The sequence below is a fragment of the Bufo gargarizans genome, chromosome 7 (genome assembly GCF_014858855.1).
Source record: "Bufo gargarizans isolate SCDJY-AF-19 chromosome 7, ASM1485885v1, whole genome shotgun sequence".
Taxonomy (NCBI): Eukaryota; Metazoa; Chordata; class Amphibia; order Anura; family Bufonidae; genus Bufo; species Bufo gargarizans.
In genome coordinates this window covers 19,217,859-19,236,033 of record NC_058086.1, presented here as the reverse complement: position 1 = coordinate 19,236,033, position 18,175 = coordinate 19,217,859, and the positions used below count along the sequence as shown (strand labels likewise).

The 18,175-nt window shown below is 42.7% G+C and overlaps 1 protein-coding gene across 1 annotated transcript in view; it reads right to left on the bottom strand.

The window, feature by feature from the left end:
- STAB1 (stabilin 1) overlaps nucleotides 1-18,175 on the bottom strand; it is a 318,385-nt gene that overhangs the window by 103,632 nt on the left and 196,578 nt on the right. The window contains exons 45-48 of the mRNA XM_044300459.1: nucleotides 16,463-16,582; nucleotides 5,072-5,119; nucleotides 4,904-4,984; nucleotides 772-918 (exon numbers count right to left, since the gene is read on the bottom strand). Coding sequence (XP_044156394.1) covers nucleotides 772-918; nucleotides 4,904-4,984; nucleotides 5,072-5,119; nucleotides 16,463-16,582 — 396 coding nt within the window. The remainder of the gene's footprint in view (nucleotides 1-771; nucleotides 919-4,903; nucleotides 4,985-5,071; nucleotides 5,120-16,462; nucleotides 16,583-18,175) is intronic.

The following is an 18,175-nucleotide window of genomic DNA, read 5'->3' as shown; positions in this document are numbered from 1 at the left end:
CTATATGGAAGAGAGGCCATGAAGAAGCTGCTACTCAGTAAAAGACACATGAAAGGCCGCTTAGAGTTTTCAAAAAAGCACCTAAAGGACTCTCAGACTGTGAGAAACAAGATTCTTTGGTCTGATGAAACCAAGATTGAATTTTTTGTCCTCAATTTTAAGCGTCATGTCTGGAGGAAACCAGGAACTGCTTATCACTTGCCCAATACTATCCATATAGTGAAGCATATTGGTGGTAGCATTATGCTGTGGGGGTGTTTTCAGCAGCTAGGACAGGGAGACTAGTCAGTTTTGAGGGAAAGCTGAATGGAGCAAAGTACAGACTTGAACCCAATTGAACATCTCTTGAGAAACCTGAAAATGGGGAGAAACTTGATTTTTTTTATTTATTTTAGCTCAAGCCCACAACATAAAATCTGAATAAAGCTAAAGGGTCTGAAGCCTGTGCCCTGCCCCCTCTCCCCTGCAGTTGCAGTAGAAGTGTCTGCCTCATTCAAACTTAATTTTTATAGTACTCCATTGATTAAAAGCAGGGACAGAGGTACATATCACCTTCTGTCCCTGACCCTACCTAGGTCTGTCAGCCATTTTGCATCAACAATGCAGACAGACTCCCTTTAAGTTAAACATTAATCTCTGCAGAATCAAACAGTATCACATCCATGGCACAGTTACACCTCCCATCCATCATTCTCTGGATCCATTTTACACTCCTGAGAAAGCTGTTAGGTGTGAGGTTGCACAGATAATGCAGATAAATCACTGACTTACATTCTTTATAGATAATCTAATCGTACCACCAGAAATTGTAGTTAAGGATGATATATTCTGAAGATCGTCAAAAAGTAACTTTTGGCAGCCTACTAGATGGTAGCGGAGTAAATGCGCCGTAATATTCTTTCTCGTCCAATCTTCAATCTGAAAGATGATAGACAGCACAGTATTATGGTATGTATTTTTTCTCAGTTACCTAGTAACACAGCAGTACCACTCACTTATCAGAAGCCGAAGACACAGATAATTTATTATAATTAATATGGGTTTCCAATATAATTTTTTTTACTGATGACCTATCATCTGGATAGGTCATCAGTATCTGATCGGTCGGGGTGCGACACCCAGGACCCCTGTCGATAAGCTGTTTTGAGAAGGCACCAGCGCTAATGTGAGCACCACTGCCTTCTCGCAGCTTACCAAGCACAGCGCCCTACACTGTATAGCAGCTGAGTCCCATTGACTTCTATGGGGCTGAGCTGCTTTTAGGCCACGTGATTGATGAACGTGTCATCACTCTGCCCAGAGAATGTTGTGAGAAGGCCACAGCACTCACAGAAGTGCCGCTGCCTTCTCAAACGGGGGTCCCGGGTGTCAGACCTCTACTGATCAGATACTGATAACCTATCCAAGAAGATAGGTCATCAGAAAAAAAAAATCTCAGAAAATCCCTTTAAGTTTGCCCACAATCCTAAAAAAAAAATCACCAACATCAATCTGCAAGTGTCGCCAATGCTATAAAATGTTTTTAATCAGCGATAAGGATTAAATAATTGGTTGAAATATCCGTTATTCAGCAATTCAAGATATCAAATGTTGCTAGAGAACAGAAAATATCCAAACTGCAGTTGCAAGAAAATAGACTGGTTTCTGACAAATCTGTTCTTCTCACGGTTGATTGGCTAGTGTGAAACTTGCCTTAATCAAAATAACTTTCAGAAAACCTTGAGAGATGCGTTATAGAAACGTATGCAGCTGGAAATTACTACGAAAGCATTGCTTCAGATCAATCTATGGTTAGACCAATCACCTACAAATGGAGAAAATTGGTACTCTCCATAGGATTTGGCATCTCATTGAGATCACTCCAAAAACACAATGAGCATCCCTAAACACAGCATTCCATACGGAATGAATGCTTGCAATCATTGAGCACAATGAATTCTGAGGTGTATGAAAACATTTTACAGGAGAATTTAAGGACAGCCATCTATGACCTCAAGCTAAAGAGATATTGGGTGATGTGAAAAGACAATGACCCACAGCACATAAGTAAATCAACTAAAGAATGGTTGAAAATAAAGAATAATTTGTGTTTTGTAGTGGCCAAGTCACAGTCCTGACCTTAATCTTATGAAGTGTACGCAAGTCATCCCAAAAATATTGATGAGCTGAAACACATTTGCAGTGAAGAAGGGTACAAAATTCCTCCTCCAAGTTGAGTTATTTGCAGCTACAGGAAATGTTTGGTGGAGGTGATTCCTGCTAAATGGGAACCTAGGTTATTAAATCAAAGGGTTCTCCTTACACTGTAGATAATTACTCAATGTGCTCAGTAAAATACATGAAGGGTACAAATGTTTCTGTGCAATTAGTTTGGTTAGATTTTGCTTGTCTTTAACTGTGACTCAGATTATTACGCCGGCGGTCTGTGCCCGCTGCTGCCCTGCTCCTCCCTGCAGGTACGGACCCTGCACTGCTTAACTCCAGTACTACTATTAAGGTCTGATTATCATAGGCTACCTGGCCTGTTCTGTAGGGTGCACGTGCTTTCTGCCTCTAGAAGGGTCAGTGCGTGCACAGCCAATGGCTCAATAGTCTGTGGTTCATAAGGCAGCCTACCCAAGGGGAGGGTGTCTGAGCTTAGGTTTTTAGTCTCTTGTTTGCTAAGTGAGGGTATGATTTTCTGTCTGACTACCTGTGTACTGAATTCCTGCTTGACTACCGTTTCTGCTCCACAACTCCTGTCCCGATCATTGCAAGTTTACCATTTTGCCCCATTGCCACCTGCCCCGACCTGGGATCTGTTACACGGATATGCATGAACTCTGCCTGCCTTTTGGCTAATCTCTGGACCACAAGTATTGCCTGACTCCCTTGGTGCTTCACACCAGTGTCTTTGACCGCCACAGGTTAGCTGCCATCTACAAGGACTACTCCAGGAGAGAGCAGCCTGGTTGGTCTCCTGCAGCAAAATCCAGATCCCTGTACAGGGGTTAAAGGATGAATACCAGGGGACTGCCCGGATAACAACCTTAGGTTTAGTCCAAACTCAAGCTGGTTAGTTGGCGCAGTGGGTCCACACCCACTATTTGTTACAATAACACTCAGACCACGTTTTATTGGTGGTCAGTGCAAAAATCCAAGTAATGCACTTTTTCTTGCAACTGTATACAATTATTTCCTTTTAAACATCATATATAGGTGAGGGTTTGGCTGTCCTATAGACATTAGCTTATCACACAATAAGTAATGCAGTGCTGGGCAAATAGTAGATTGACATCAAACAGTAGACCTCAGAGCGGGAGTCTTCATATAAGGTCACATATAAGATGACTTCTACACAAAAGTGGGAAAACTGACTCCACATGATTCCCCATGTATGCCTGTCAATGCTCTTTTCTAGTGCTCACTGGAAATTCATATAGGGAACTGTAAGTCTGGACCAGTGCTATTACCTCAAGGGGTTCTTAGCATAATATACACTCGAGCCAGAGTGGGGCAGGGCAGAGAAGCGTCAGAGTTGGTCATAAACAAGATATGGCTGTGGAATAACTGCAGTAAGTAAACAACTATGATGGCCTACAGTTTGTATGGGTTCGGATTTTACATTTATGGTGGTTGTGCATCTGAAAAGAAAAAAAATCTTCACTTCATCACTATAATAATCCTAACAATATCTTCACCAAAAGAATATTGCATAAATATTTGACACTCCAGATGTAATGTCTAGGGCCACTATTACACTAGCATTGCTAAGGAGAGACAGTCTTCAGTGTTCTACTGAGCGCTGAAGAAGACTATGAGTACATAGAAAGAGGCTTACAGCCAGCCTCATGTCACTAGTGCCTTCCTCCCTATATGTGTCCTGTCTCTGCTGTGTCCCTGCCTAACTGACGTGCTGGCAGCTCTGCTAGTTTAGCTCTCTTTCCTGCTGTTTTTTCTTAGCAAGTGCAGGATAGAAAGCAGGGATAGGGACTGTAAGTTGTTAGTAACACAGCACACTTACTGTCAGCACAGACTGCTGCAGCCCCGCTCCTCTCTATATCTTCCCAGTGCTATGAGAATCAATGGGAAAACAGGAAGAGAAATAGGGCTACAGCTTTCTGCGCTGCCAGTAAGTGTGCTACGAGCTGGCAGTCCCAATCAACACTCTCTCTTCCCTGCAGAAAAGCTAAGAAAAGTGAGCTAATCTAGCCGAGCTGCGAAGACAATTAGGCAGGGACACAACAGAGACTGGGGTAATAACAAGATGTAGGATGGAAACCTCTGTAGGTACACAAAGTTGTCTTCATCGTTAAGCAGAACACTGTAGATGCGCTCTCCTTATCAATTGTACAGCAAGGTATTTTAGTGGTTCCTTCCCCCTTTAATACTTTGTAATGTAGCTGGTTAGTGGTGCCTGCTACCTGCCATGTTCCTGAAGTATGAAGTAACTGTACATGCGTACTGCACACTGAAGACCTTTAGGTGGGGCTAGGAGGGGCCAGGAGACTTATCTTTTGTATATACTGTATATATATATATCTTTTATCATAGTCTAGTAAATCTTTATGTTGTGTTAAGTCTATTTTTTCCCGAATCTCAAAATTCACGATGATACCGTACACCAATGCTCAGTTAAAGTGTTGCTAAGGAGACTATTTATACCATGTTCTCTAGATCTTAAAAAAAAAAAACATTTTCACTAATAAGTATAATGCAATAATGTTTAACACTACTGTCCCTACAGTATCTGAAGAATATACTGAAAGGACAGTTAAACTTTAAAAACAGAAGTAGCAGCACTTCATGCTATCCCTTTCAGCAGATGGTAATGACCTGTACTATGTTTTAAACATAATCTTAAACCCGGAAATTCATTACAAATGGAAATTAAACCAGAATGTCGTTATTGTACAGTAATTACCGTGGTGTGGTTTTCAATAACCTGGTTCTCTGGCGCAAATACTGTGAAAGGTCCTTCTTCAGATAAATCGTAAATGTTGCGCTATCCCAAGAAATGATAAAATTGAGAAATTACTACATTTTTCTTTATTGTCCATCCAATTTTGAATTTTGCAATTATATCACTAACCTCGAGAAGGGACCCGAAACGATTTGCTTCTGTATCATAATGAATCACCTATAAAATAATATATTGCTCATGATACCCAAGAGGAATCTGATTTAAGAAACACTGCTAGGAAAACTGCCTAGATGAAAGCACAACTCTCAATGAATTCACAACTGTCAAATTCACTAGTAAGTATACCATGTACAGTATATGTTGTGCACATTAAGAACTCACAATCGGCTAACATTCACTGTCTTGCAGAGATCACTTTTCAGTGTGTGCTCTGTACAGTGGTTCATCAAAGGGCAGGATTACAAGAGTAACACCTCTGTTAGGGCTCATGTACAGGAACGTGTGCGGCCTGTGCCCGTATTGCCGACCGCTAATACACGGGCACCATCTGTGTACCCACCGTTTACGTATGTGGACCCATTCACTTGAATGGATCCACGATCCACAAGATTCAGTCTCCAACACAAAAAAATAGGATGTATTTTTTGTGGTGTGGAGGCACGGATCAAAATCCCATGATAGTTCTCCGTAGTGCTTTTGCGAATGTCCGCTCTGCTCCGTAGGTTGCGGATCCGCAATATGGGCAATATACGTTTGTGTGCATGAGCCCTTATAAAGATACAAACAGATAACACAGGATCCACCACTGTCAATAGTATATAATGGGGACAGATCATCTCCCCTCTTTGCACAAAGACTTCTGATCACATCGCAGAGTGCTCACACACAATCCTATATAATGTGCTTGTTGACGTCCGTCAGTTCCATATAGGTGACTGGAACAGCAGCATGCATGCTCAACTGCCACTCTATGCATATGAATGAATACCCCATACTCAGTGGCGTACCTCCAATAGAGGCAGACCACGCAGCTGCTATGGGGCCCCTGGGGGAAGGGGGCCCGCAGTGGAGGATAGGCCCCGCCCACTAATTACACTTGTATGGCTACCTGAGAAAGTAAGAGGTGGAGAAGGACCTTTGGTGATGTCATCAACCATGTGACCAGTGCAGGAAGCCAATGAATAGCAGAGCAGCAGAAGTCTAAAGGACCTTTGGTGATGTCATCAACCACGTGACCAGTGCAGGAAGCCAATGAATAGCAGAGCAGCAGAAGGCTAAAGGACCTTTGGTGATGTCATCAACCATGTGACCAGTGCAGAAAGCCAATAAATAGCAGAGCAGCAGAAGTCTAAAGGACCTTTGGTGATGTCATCATCATGTGACCAGTGCAGAGGACTGGTGAAAGACCTGTGGCATATCACTGTGAGGGGGTGGAGCTTCTGTGTGGTGCCTGGAGGAGAGGTTAGTGGTGTTCTGGGATAACCCATAACATCCTAGAAAAGCTGGGAGTTGTAGTTTTGTCGTATTATATGTTTCTCAATGTAATTTAAACGTATGCCCTAGTACAGGCTGGTAATGCTGGGAGTTGTAGTTCTCTCCTCCTATACCCCCTCTTTGGAATGTATACTGATGCCCCATAATAAGTCTGGCCATACTGGGGGTTATAGTTATTTATTTTTAAAGCTCTTACCTGGTACAACTAGATGATGTCCTATAATCTGGACATGCTGAGAGTTGTAGTTCTCTTTTTTTAGGCTGGATTCGCATCACAGTTTAGTTTTCCGTTTTGCATGCAGGACTTTTTTCTGTCTAAAATAACGGATCTCCGACAGATATGAAATAAACGGATGCCAAATGTGCAGAACTGATGCTTGAAATACAGGATCATTTTTTTTCTTTATTTTTCTGTTCATCTGACGGATCAGAAGAATTGAAAACTAAACGGTGATATGAACCCGGCCTTATACTCTGTGTAATGTCTGCTTGTATCTGATCATAACAGCCTGGACATGCTGGAAATTTTAGTTCTCTCCACTTTCACCTCTCCCTGTGTTGCTCCCTAATTTCCAATAATAATCTGGTGATGATGAGACTTGTAGTTCCCTTGTCACTATTATAATGTTCTGCAGCAGCTGAGGTGAGTATTAGGCTTTGTTCACATCTGTGCTGGTGACGTTCGCTGTTCTGCCGTCATAGGAGCAAATCAACGAAAATCACTGCAGTTCCGAATCTGGCGCTTCATGGACGACAACACCCGACGGATCCCGCTGACTATGCCGAGATCTGACAGGTTTCCATGTGCCAGGCTAGAAAATTGTGTCCAGCATTTATGACCTGATCCACGAATGAGGCCCCAACACAGATGTGAACGAAGCTTTTTATGTTCTGCAGCAGCTGAGGTATGCATTAGGAGGTTCTGACAGTTCATAAGGTAAGGGGGGCTATGGTGGCACTGGTATACTATTATGCCAGCACCACCATAGCCCACCCCCCCATGAGCTGTGCCTGTGTGCTGCTTATAGTGGACAGTGCCCTCAGACAATGAATGGGGACAATCAAAAGTGTTTTTTTCCCCGGTATTGAGACCCTATGACGGATCTCAATACCGGAAAATAGAAACGCAAGTGTGAAAGTAGCTCCTAATGTCTACACGGCTGCAACTGCTGGGGGTATGGCAGGGGAGAAGCCAGGGCAGGTGGTGGGATGGGCCAGTGGACGGAGTTAGTGGGGCCCCATTAAGATTCTTGCTATGGGGCCCAATGGACCCCACTGATCATACACTCATCTATTCTGTGTCTTGCAGCGCTGGGGTCCTAGGTTTGATTCAAACCAAGGTCCCAGCTGCATGGAGTTTATATGTTCTCCCCGTGTTTTGATGAGTTTCCTGCCACACTCCAAAGACATACTGATAGGGAACTTAGATTGTGAGCTCCCTTGGGGACAGTGCGATGCTAATGTCTGTAAAGCAATGCGGAATATGTCAGTGCTATATGAGTGAGAGCAGTGACCTTTGGAGACTTCAATAATTGACCTATTTTTGCCCCTTCCAAAAATTTGGGGGCTGATTTTACCCCAGAGAAGTCCGCTGAGCGCCTATTTTGCTTAGGGCCCCTTTTTTTTTTCTTCCATCTCCCTTCTTTTTTCTCTCCTTTCCTCTCCTTTTTTTATCTTTTCCTTTCTTTTCTCTCTAAAAGAAATAATAATGTTGCTGATATGGAGGAGAGAGTAAGGAGAGAATCCACTCAATCTCAGGGGTTAGAGAGGGCGGAGGAAGGAGAATTATCTAACACAAACTTTTCCCCGTTAAAAGAAATATTGCTGACAGTAAAGAAAAATGGGGATTTAATACAGGACATTTCAACGCAGCTTGGAACAATTCAGACTGATGTAGTCCTGATAAGAGAGGATGTATCCAGTATTCGAGACAGAGTTAATATTGTGGAGAATTCTTTGGGTGTTTTACAGAAAGAATTTAAACCATAAAAAACTGAGATTTCTACCTTAAAGGGTTTCTGTCACCCCATTTTTCGCTATTAAACAGGCTGACATTATAGATGTGAAAATGTCACCTGAATTTAACTCTGCATTTCTTCTATTTAAGTATGCCCCCGTTTTCGTGTTATTTAAACTTTTATTATATGCAAACGAGCCTCTAGGAGCAGGGGGGGGGGGGGGGGGCGTTGTACCTGCTCCTAGAGGCTCCGTTCGCCCACCTTATTTCCACACCCTTCTGTCTTGATTGACAGGGCCAGGCCAGCGTTGGTTCTCCTGCTGGCCCCATCTGCAGTGTAAATCTCGCGCCTGCGCCATCACGATCAGTATTCGGCGCAGGCGCAGTAAGATAGCTGGCTGCCCCTGCTCCTATAGGCTCATTTGCATATAATACAAGTTTAAATTAGAAACCCTTTAAGGAGGACAAGAATCTTACTAAATTTCTACAAAAGTTGATTCTGGAGAATTTTGTAAAAGAACATTTTTCTTCACAGTTTTTTGTGGAAAGGGCTCATCGGGTCCACAGAGGTAAACCAGTCCCTGGGAGGCAGCCACAGACACTCTTGGTTAAGATATTGGGATCTTATGGGATAGAGATATGGTATTAAGAAGGGCGAGGGAGTGTCCTCCTATTGTATATAATGGGAATAGACAGGCTTTCTTTACGGACTTTTTAAAGAGAGTCAAGAAAGGAGACATTCTTTTATTGCGGTTAAAAAGCGTCTACAAGAAAAGGATATCAAGTATTCACTAGTCTATCCAGCAAAATTTCGGATCATCTTTAACGATGGAACTCATTTTTTTGATACTGTGGATATGGCCATGGATTGGCTTGATCGTAATAATATCTGACTAAGTAGTTATAATATCTGATACATTTTTGCATTTTTCCTCTTCTTGTTTGGTAGTACTGCTGGGGCTGGGTAGTAGTGAGAGGGGGAGGGATGGTCTTAGTTGAGATATCTGTTGCAGAATGTGGCGGATCAATTGGAGTGGGGATTTAGGGGTGGGTAGAATTTTTGCTTGGAATGTTCGGGGGTTGGGGGATAGACTAAAGAGACAAGCGGTCTTTGATCTTGTGCGGAGACATTTACCAGCCATTGTTTGTCTGGTGGAAACCCATCTGTCTGAGGATACCTTGCGGCGAATCGCCAGGGGATTGGCTGCGCAGACGTAGCACTCCATTTTCTCTAGTCATTCCATGGGAGTGACAGTTTTTATTCATAGAGCGATTGATTTAGTCTGCGAGGCATCCTCTGTTAAAGGGAACCTGTCACCCAAAAATCGCCTATTAAGCTGTTTACAGTACCTTATAGTGCTGTATAGTCGTTTCCTGATGCACTTTTTGTTAGTTTTGCAGCATGTATGCTCAGTCAGAAATCGATGTTATATTCAGCTGCTGCCCCGTGCTTCAAGTCAGGCTTGAAGTCACGGGGGCAGCGGCCTCGGCGTCTTACATGGCCCTCTCCCCGCCCCCTGCCTCTGTGACTGACAGCCGAAATCCGATTCCGGGACCGCGCTCAACGGCCGCATGCGCAGTAAAGGGCGGCAGGAGCGCGGTCCCGGCTGCCGCGCGTACTACGCGCCGTCTTACTTTCGCCGCACTGCGCATGCGCCCGACATCCTGTATCAAACGCGCCCGCGCCCGGCATCTGGGCGCGGGCGCGTTTGATACAGGATGTCGGGCGCATGCGCAGTGCGGCGAAAGTAAGACGGCGCGTAGTACGCGCGGCAGCCGGGACCGCGCTCCTGCCGCCCTTTACTGCGCATGCGGCCGTTGAGCGCGGTCCCGGAATCGGATTTCGGCTGTCAGTCACAGAGGCAGGGGGCGGGGAGAGGGCCATGTAAGACGCCGAGGCCGCTGCCCCCGTGACTTCAAGCCTGACTTGAAGCACGGGGCAGCAGCTGAATATAACATCGATTTCTGACTGAGCATACATGCTGCAAAACTAACAAAAAGTGCATCAGGAAACGACTATACAGCACTATAAGGTACTGTAAACAGCTTAATAGGCGATTTTTGGGTGACAGGTTCCCTTTAAGCAAGGGATATTTGTTTTCCTATACTGTAAACTTGCGGGAACATTATGTACCCTAGCTTTTGTTAATATTCCACCTCTGTTCTTCTTTCATATCCTTAATTCCCTGCTATCTTTTATGGATCCATGGCCTTAATGTCCTTCATTAATTATTGGGGATTTAAATTGTGTCATCAATCCTACTGTAGATAGGGTTTCTATAGGGGGCAACGGTTATACGTCTTTCCAAGAGTCTCCCTTGGCACGCTTTTGCCAGGAAGCTGGTTTTGAGGATGTTTGGGGACGTTTAGGGCAAGGCAGAAGAGTATACTCATGTATAAGTAATTTGGGTGAATCTATGTCTAGGATAGATCTTGCCTTAATGAATGAAAAATATAAGAGTCTTGTAAAACGGATGTAATATGAGACAAGGTCTCTTTCGGACCATGTGCCTTTGTCCCTTGAACTTTGCCTGGCTCATGATAGGAATATAGCGAGACCCCCATTTAGATTAAATCCCTATTGGATGTCAGTAATGGAGAACCATGAAACAATACAACAGGAGATTGAGCGTTTCTGGGATATTAATTATAATTCAGCAAAAATTCAGGTAGTGTGGGATACTTTTAAGGCCTTTATGAGGGCATCAGCAAGAAAAAGTTAAAAGAACTAGCGGCATTAGCCACACAATCCTTCTATAGGAATAAGACAGAAGAAAATAGGAAAGTTATGCAGAAGGCTAATCAAGCCTATTTTGACTTTTTGTTGGAAAAGGCTCAACAGAAGCTATTTTTTCAGGGTCAAAAATATTTTACAGAGTCAGGGCATCCTGGGAAATTATTATCCAGAGTGATTTCTAACCAAGAGCAAAAAAAAATATATAGATAATATTTGTTTAAGTAACGGTAAAATAGTTAATGGACAGGATCTTATAGAGAGAACATTTTTGGATTATTTTTCAGATTTATATAAAGCAGATAGTAATATCACTGATGAAATTATGGATTCCTATTTGGATGCCATCTCTTTCCCAGTTATTACTGACATTCAAAGGGAAGCGCTTGAGGTGGATTTTTCCATGCAGGAATTGGAAAAGGCAATTAAAACGTGTTCTGGTAACTCCTCCCCTGGATAAGATGGATTCCCATATGAATTTTATCGTAGAAACAGGAAAATTATCCTTCCTAGGCTTTTGAGAGTGTTCGCCGAATCGTTGGATGGGAATTTACCAGAATCAATGACAGAAGTGGTAATAATATTAATTCCGATAAAAGGTAAAGACCCTTTAGATTTAGGATCATATAGACCCATATCATTATTAAATACAGATGTGAAGCTTCTCTCAAGAATTCTGTCTACAAGGCTTTCTAATGTCATTTCTTCTATTATTAATCCAGACCAGAATGGCTTTATTCCAAACAAGGGTACCCATTAATTTCCACCGAACATTCAGTCACCCGGGGGGGGGGGGGGGGGTCTCTCGCTCCATCTTGTCTTTAGACGCCTCTAAGGCCTTTGACAGGGTAGTGTGGAGTGGAGATTCCTCTAAAAGGTTTTGGCTAGGATGGGTTTTGGAGATAAATTTATTGATATGATTAAACTATTATATAGATCTCCTTTGGAGAGGCTGAATAATAATGGGATTTTAACATCTAGTTTCGATTTGAATAGGGGCACTCGTCAAGGTTGCCCACTATCTCCATTGCTATTTGATATTTACATTGAGGCTTTGGCCGTTAGACGGGATGCTAAAATTTAAGGGTTTGGAACACTAGGGACGAAAGATTGTACTTCCCTATACGTGGACGATGTTTTATTTTTTTTAATAGATCATACAGATACAACTCTTCCAAGATTCATCCGAATGGTTAAAGGGAGTCTGTCACCAGATTTTGACCTTATAGACCGCTTACATAGCGCTCTAGCATAGCATAGAATCTATGATTCGAATGGTACCTTTGATGTTTTTTTTATGAAGTTCCCCCAAGGCAAAAACGGACTTTTATTCATATGTAAGATAGGGCTCACAAGTGCCCAGGGGCGGCGTTCACCTCGTTGGTGCCCAGGCTGTTCTGCCTCTTTTCATTATATCCCCGCCCCATTATATCCCCGCCTCTTCCTCAGCCCGCCCCACTCTTCCTTTGCATCCTCCTTTTCTGCAGCGAGTTCCCGCGCCTGCGCTATCCATAGCTTTGCCGGGGCATGTGCACTGCGATGCCCATTGTGGGCACAGCATCGCAGTAGCTACTGCGCATGCACCGGTCAACGGTGCGAAACAGCGGCGAGGAGGCAGACCAGAGACACCCACAATGGGCATCGCAGTGCGCATGCCCCGGCAAAGCTATGGATAGCGCAGGCGTGGGATCTCGCTGCAGGGAAGGAGGACGCAAAGGAAGAGCGGGGCGGGCAGAGGAAGAGGCTGGGGCGGGGATATGATGAAAAAAAGAAGCCGAACAGCCTGGGCACCAACGAGGCGAACGACGCCCCCGGGCACTTGCGAGCCCTAATTTACATATGAATAAAAGTCAGTTTTTGCCTTGGGGGAACTTCACAAGAAAACATCAAAGGTACCATTAGAATCATAGACTGCTATGCTAGAGCGCTATGTAAGCGGTCTATAAGGTCAAAATCTGGTGACAGACTCCCGTTAATTCTTTCGGCGGGGTTTCAGGTTTAGATATAAATTGGTCAAAAGCACTCTTATGCCATTGGACTTTGTACCCTCTAATGAGGTTTTGCTCACTAAGTTGATACTGATAGGGACCTTAGATTGTGAGCCCCATTAGGGACAGTTCGATGCTAATGTCTGTAAAGAGCTGCGCAATATAGTAGCGCTATATAAGTGCATAAAATAAATAAATGTGTCGGACACTTTTCATTATCTGGGTATGACTATATCCCCTAAGAATGAAGATTTTTTACAGCTTAATTTGATCCCACTGATAACAAAACTGAGGTCAAAAATGGGGATATGGCTTTGACTTCCCTTATCTAGAGCTGATCAATTATCTCTGGTCAAGATGGTGATTAGGAATTCATCCAATATGGATAGAGGATAAGTTTTTTAAACTTATGGTGAGAATCATTAATGATTTATTGTGGGAAAGAAAACGAGTAAGGCTTAAATTGGAATATTTATATAAACCACTGGAGCAGAGGGGATTGAATCTCCCCTACTTCAAGGGATATTTTATTGCTTGCCAGCTATGGTTGTATCGTGAATGGCAAAAAAGTGCATTGCTTACGACTTTGGTGAGGAGATCCTCATAAAATAATATATTTTAGAATCTGGACAATTGATCAATCGGGAGCAGGATTATAGAGAGGCCACAAAGTTATTATCTAAGTCTTGGGCCACTATTAGATCATGGTTGGGGTAAAAGGATCGCTTCAATGCACTCCTTTGTGGTATACCGTATTTTTCGCCCCATAAGATGCAAAAGTGGGGGGAAAATGGCAGTGCGTCTTATGGGGCGAATGCTGCCATTTTTACTCTGCTAACACTGATACATCACCGGCCGCAATGCTGCACAGCGCGGTCTGCGATGTATCAGCAGGGAGGGAGGAGGGGCCCCGCTCACACCAGTATTCATATGTAAAGTGTGGCCAATCCATCTGTAAAGTGTAGGCAAGGTAGTGCAATCCACTACTGACTATGAAACTCTGGTACTAGCAGGCATTGCAGGCTGGCCGGTCACTTACTTCGTTACGGCGCATGCTCCACCTGCTTTATTAATAAAGTGGGAGGAGCATGCACGTAAGGAAGTGAGTGACCGGCCAGCCTGCAATGCCTGCTACTACAGGAGTTTCATAGTGAGTAGTGAATTGCGCTACCCTGCCTACACTTTACATATGGATTGGCCACACTTTACATATGAATACTGGTGTGAGCGGGGCCCGGTGTAATAGAGTACAGTGACTGCACCAGGCCCCGCTGCGAGCCTCCACCCCCTGTATTAGGGTCACTATTTACACAGGGACACTGTTATGGGGGATCTGTGGATAACACTATAGCATAAGATGCTATATGTGTCATCCACAGATCCCCCCCATAACAATGTAATCCACGGATCCCCCATAATAGTGTAATCCACAGATGCCCCCATAACAGTGCCATCCACAGATACCCCCATAACAGTGCCATCCACAGATCCCCCATAACAGTGCCATCCACAGATCCCCCATAACAGTGCCATCCACAGATCCCCCATAACAGTGCCATCCACAGATCCCCCATAACAGTGCCATCCTCAGATCCCCATAACAGTGCCATCCACAGATCCCCCATAACAGTGCCATCCACAGATCCACCATAACAGTGTCATCCACAGATCCACCATAACAGTGTAATCCACAGATCCACCATAACAGTGTCATCCACAGATCCACCATAACAGTGTCATCCACAGATCCCCATAACAGTGTCATCCACAGATCCCCCATAACAGTGAGTTATCCACAGATCCCCCATAACAGTGAGTTATCCACAGATCCCCCATAACAGTGAATTATCCACAGATCCCCTCCATAACAGTGACATCCACAGATCCCCAATAATAGTGTCATCCACAGACCACCATTAGTTCAAAACCCACCAAAAGCACACATTTTGGTTCAAAATATTTTTTTGCCCTTTTTCCTGCTCAAAAACCTAGGTGCATCTTATGGACAGGTGCGTCTTATAGGGCGAAAAATACGGTAATTGTTATTTGCAGGTTTTAGGTGGTATAGCTGGGGATCCATTTTGGCGAAAAAAACGGGGGATTTTATATGTCACACAGGTAGTGAAGAATAGAGAAATATTGTTGTTATTGGATTTATCACAAAGGGTGGATATTAGGATAATCTATTGCGGTTTAGATATTTTCAGCTGTGATTGGCACTTTCGAGTTTGAAGGATAAATCACTGTTAGAGATACTTCTGTTTTTTTTAAATGAGTTGATGGGGAATGGAATTTAGAGCATAGATTGAAGATTGCAAATATTTATAATTTGTTTCTCAAGGCACGATTTACTAAAATATCACCAGGACAGGGGCCTGGGGGGTGGATTGTCCAAGAATTCAGTTGGAGGGATGAGGGAATATATTTTTGAATTTAAGTTTATTATCTCACAACTTTAATAACATTTTGGTGCAATTTAATATTTTTCATAGATTATATGTCACACCCCTATGGCTTAGCAAATGTGGGTTAAGAGATAGTTCTAGGTGCCCACGGTGTGACCTACCAGGTGCGGACCACCTGCATATGCTTTGGTGTTGCCCAGAACTAAAAGAATATTGGAATGCTATTAATAACGTTCTTACTCATAAATTGAAGTTACAGATTTCTTTGAAGGTAGAATGTTTTATATTGAGTGATCTTTCTAAGTTAAGTAGGCATAAATATCAAAAGATTTTTCTAAGTAGAATATTATTCTTGGTTACTTGGGTCTGGTTTTCACGATATATTCCAGATGTAAATACCCGGATAAATTTGGTTAACAAGGTTAAAAATTATGAGAATATTCTATATAGGCAAAGAAATGCTGATGAGAAGTTGTTTAAGATATGGGAGGCCTGGAGGTTTTGGTATATTTATCTTGACCTTTTGTCACTGTTTCTTCCCTTTTTGCTTTCTTTTGTTCCTTTTGAATGATAGTGAAATTTGAGACGCATCACGGAGGGGGGGGGGGGGGGTTTATGGGGAAAGAAAAGTATAATAATATTGAATTTTTATTTTGTATTAAAATGAATTGTATTTGTTTTATTCAATAAAGATATTAAATTAAAATATATATATATTCTGTTACATGTCGGCTGCATGATTACTCTAGCTGGCTAGACTACTCCATAAATGTATTATCATGTAAGCTTTAGTAACTGGACATGTTCAACCACTTTTGGAAGGAACGAGAGGTCCTTACATACACAGGTTCCATGAGCGTCAAAGCTGTCAGACCCTCACTGATCTGAAATGTCCTATCAATATGCTATAAAAGTTTATGATGAACAAAAAGGCAGGTAAAATCTGGCCCACAACTACACAGATAAATTTGGGTACAGAACCTGTATAATTTTTCCTTCACAGATTATGCCATCCCCAAAGAATCCCGTGTTACAATGGCAGAAGCGTCTCGATGGGCCATAATTTCTGCATATTGCATATGGGCTACATCCGCCATTATTCTGTAAAGAAGAAATAAAAAAGTGAAAAAATGTCTGGTAGAGAACATTTTGGATGGTAGTGCTGTAAAACAAAAACAAAAAAAATGTGTAAATGTATAAACCTATTTTGCTCAACAAATCTGTCACGTTACATCTTGATAAAAATATACTGAGATGACAGTGTTTCCAAAAAGAAAAAAATAACTTGTCATTTATTTTTAATTCTGCTTGCAACAAATCTATTCATTAAAGGGGTTGTCTCACTTCCCGAAATGGCATTTATCACGTTGACAAGGTTAATAGAAGACACTTACTAATGTATTGTGATTGTCCATATTGCTTCTTTTGATGGCTGGATTCATTTTTCTATAACATTATACATTGCTTGTTTCCAAGGGTTACGACCACCCTCCACAATCCAGCAGCGGTGGTCGTGCTTGCACACTATAGCAAAAGGCGCTGGCCTCTCTGTAGGCCGGGACCGCTGGGGTGCACATTCTGGTAACCTTGTATCTGCGCTGCAGTGGTGGTTTTAACCCCTGGATATGAGCAGTATATAATGTGATGGAAAAATGAAATCAAGCCAGCAAGGGAGGCAATATGGTCAATAACAATACGTCCGTACGTGCCTTTTTTCATTTTGTCTACACAATAAATGTAATTTGCTGAAGTAAGACAACCCCTTAAACTCTTCATACAGGAAGTACCTATTAAGATACGAAATATTACTTTTCTGTTTCCCATTGCAGATTTTGCTGAGAATCCATGACACGTAGGCATGCTTTAGATTTCAAAACCGGCAGAGTTTTCAAACCATACAATATACCCTACAACACCAGAAGCACTTCATCAATTTTCTCATGTCATTGGTGCAATAACTTCTTATTTATTCAGGGCATATATAGCAATTTTTGCAGGACGCATTATTATTTTTTTTTTATTCCATCCACAGCCTTTTACAAAGTGTAGTTGAGAAAGGCTGTAAGCAGGCCAAAACGCGTCCTGCAAAAATTGCTACTGTATGTATGCTAAATGTTTTGAATAAATAAGTAGTTATTGTACTGAATACAAGTGCAAGGACTTGGGAATTTTACAGATTTTTGTACCTCCAACATCACCACATTCCACCCTGCATACTTACTGTCGGAGTTGATTGCTGACAGCCTTGCCCCTCTCTGTATTCCTATTTTCTCAGTGCTAACCAGTGATGCAACCGGGAAGTACTGCTGCCAGCGCTGAGCATTAGCACCAGATATGCAGGGAAGCATGTAAAATCCTAGTATTTTCGCAACATATAATGCACATGTAGCGAGGCAAGATTGGGGTAAGGAGGCACAGCTGGGGCATGGAGAGAAGAGGCAGGCTGAGAAGTCTGTCTCTGCATATTAAGCTTATATTACACCAGCAGATAATCAGGCAGATTTTAATACTGCCGCCGATTACCCAAAGAACGACCAAACACTCGTTCATCTGGCAACTGAAATTCATCAGCAGATTTTAAAAAAATCATCACTTTCCAGTGGAACATCGTGCCATCTAAACCCCATCTGCTGTTGGCAAACAATGATTCAGTATGGGGTTGCTAATGCCATCGCTCCTCCCCATACTGTGGAG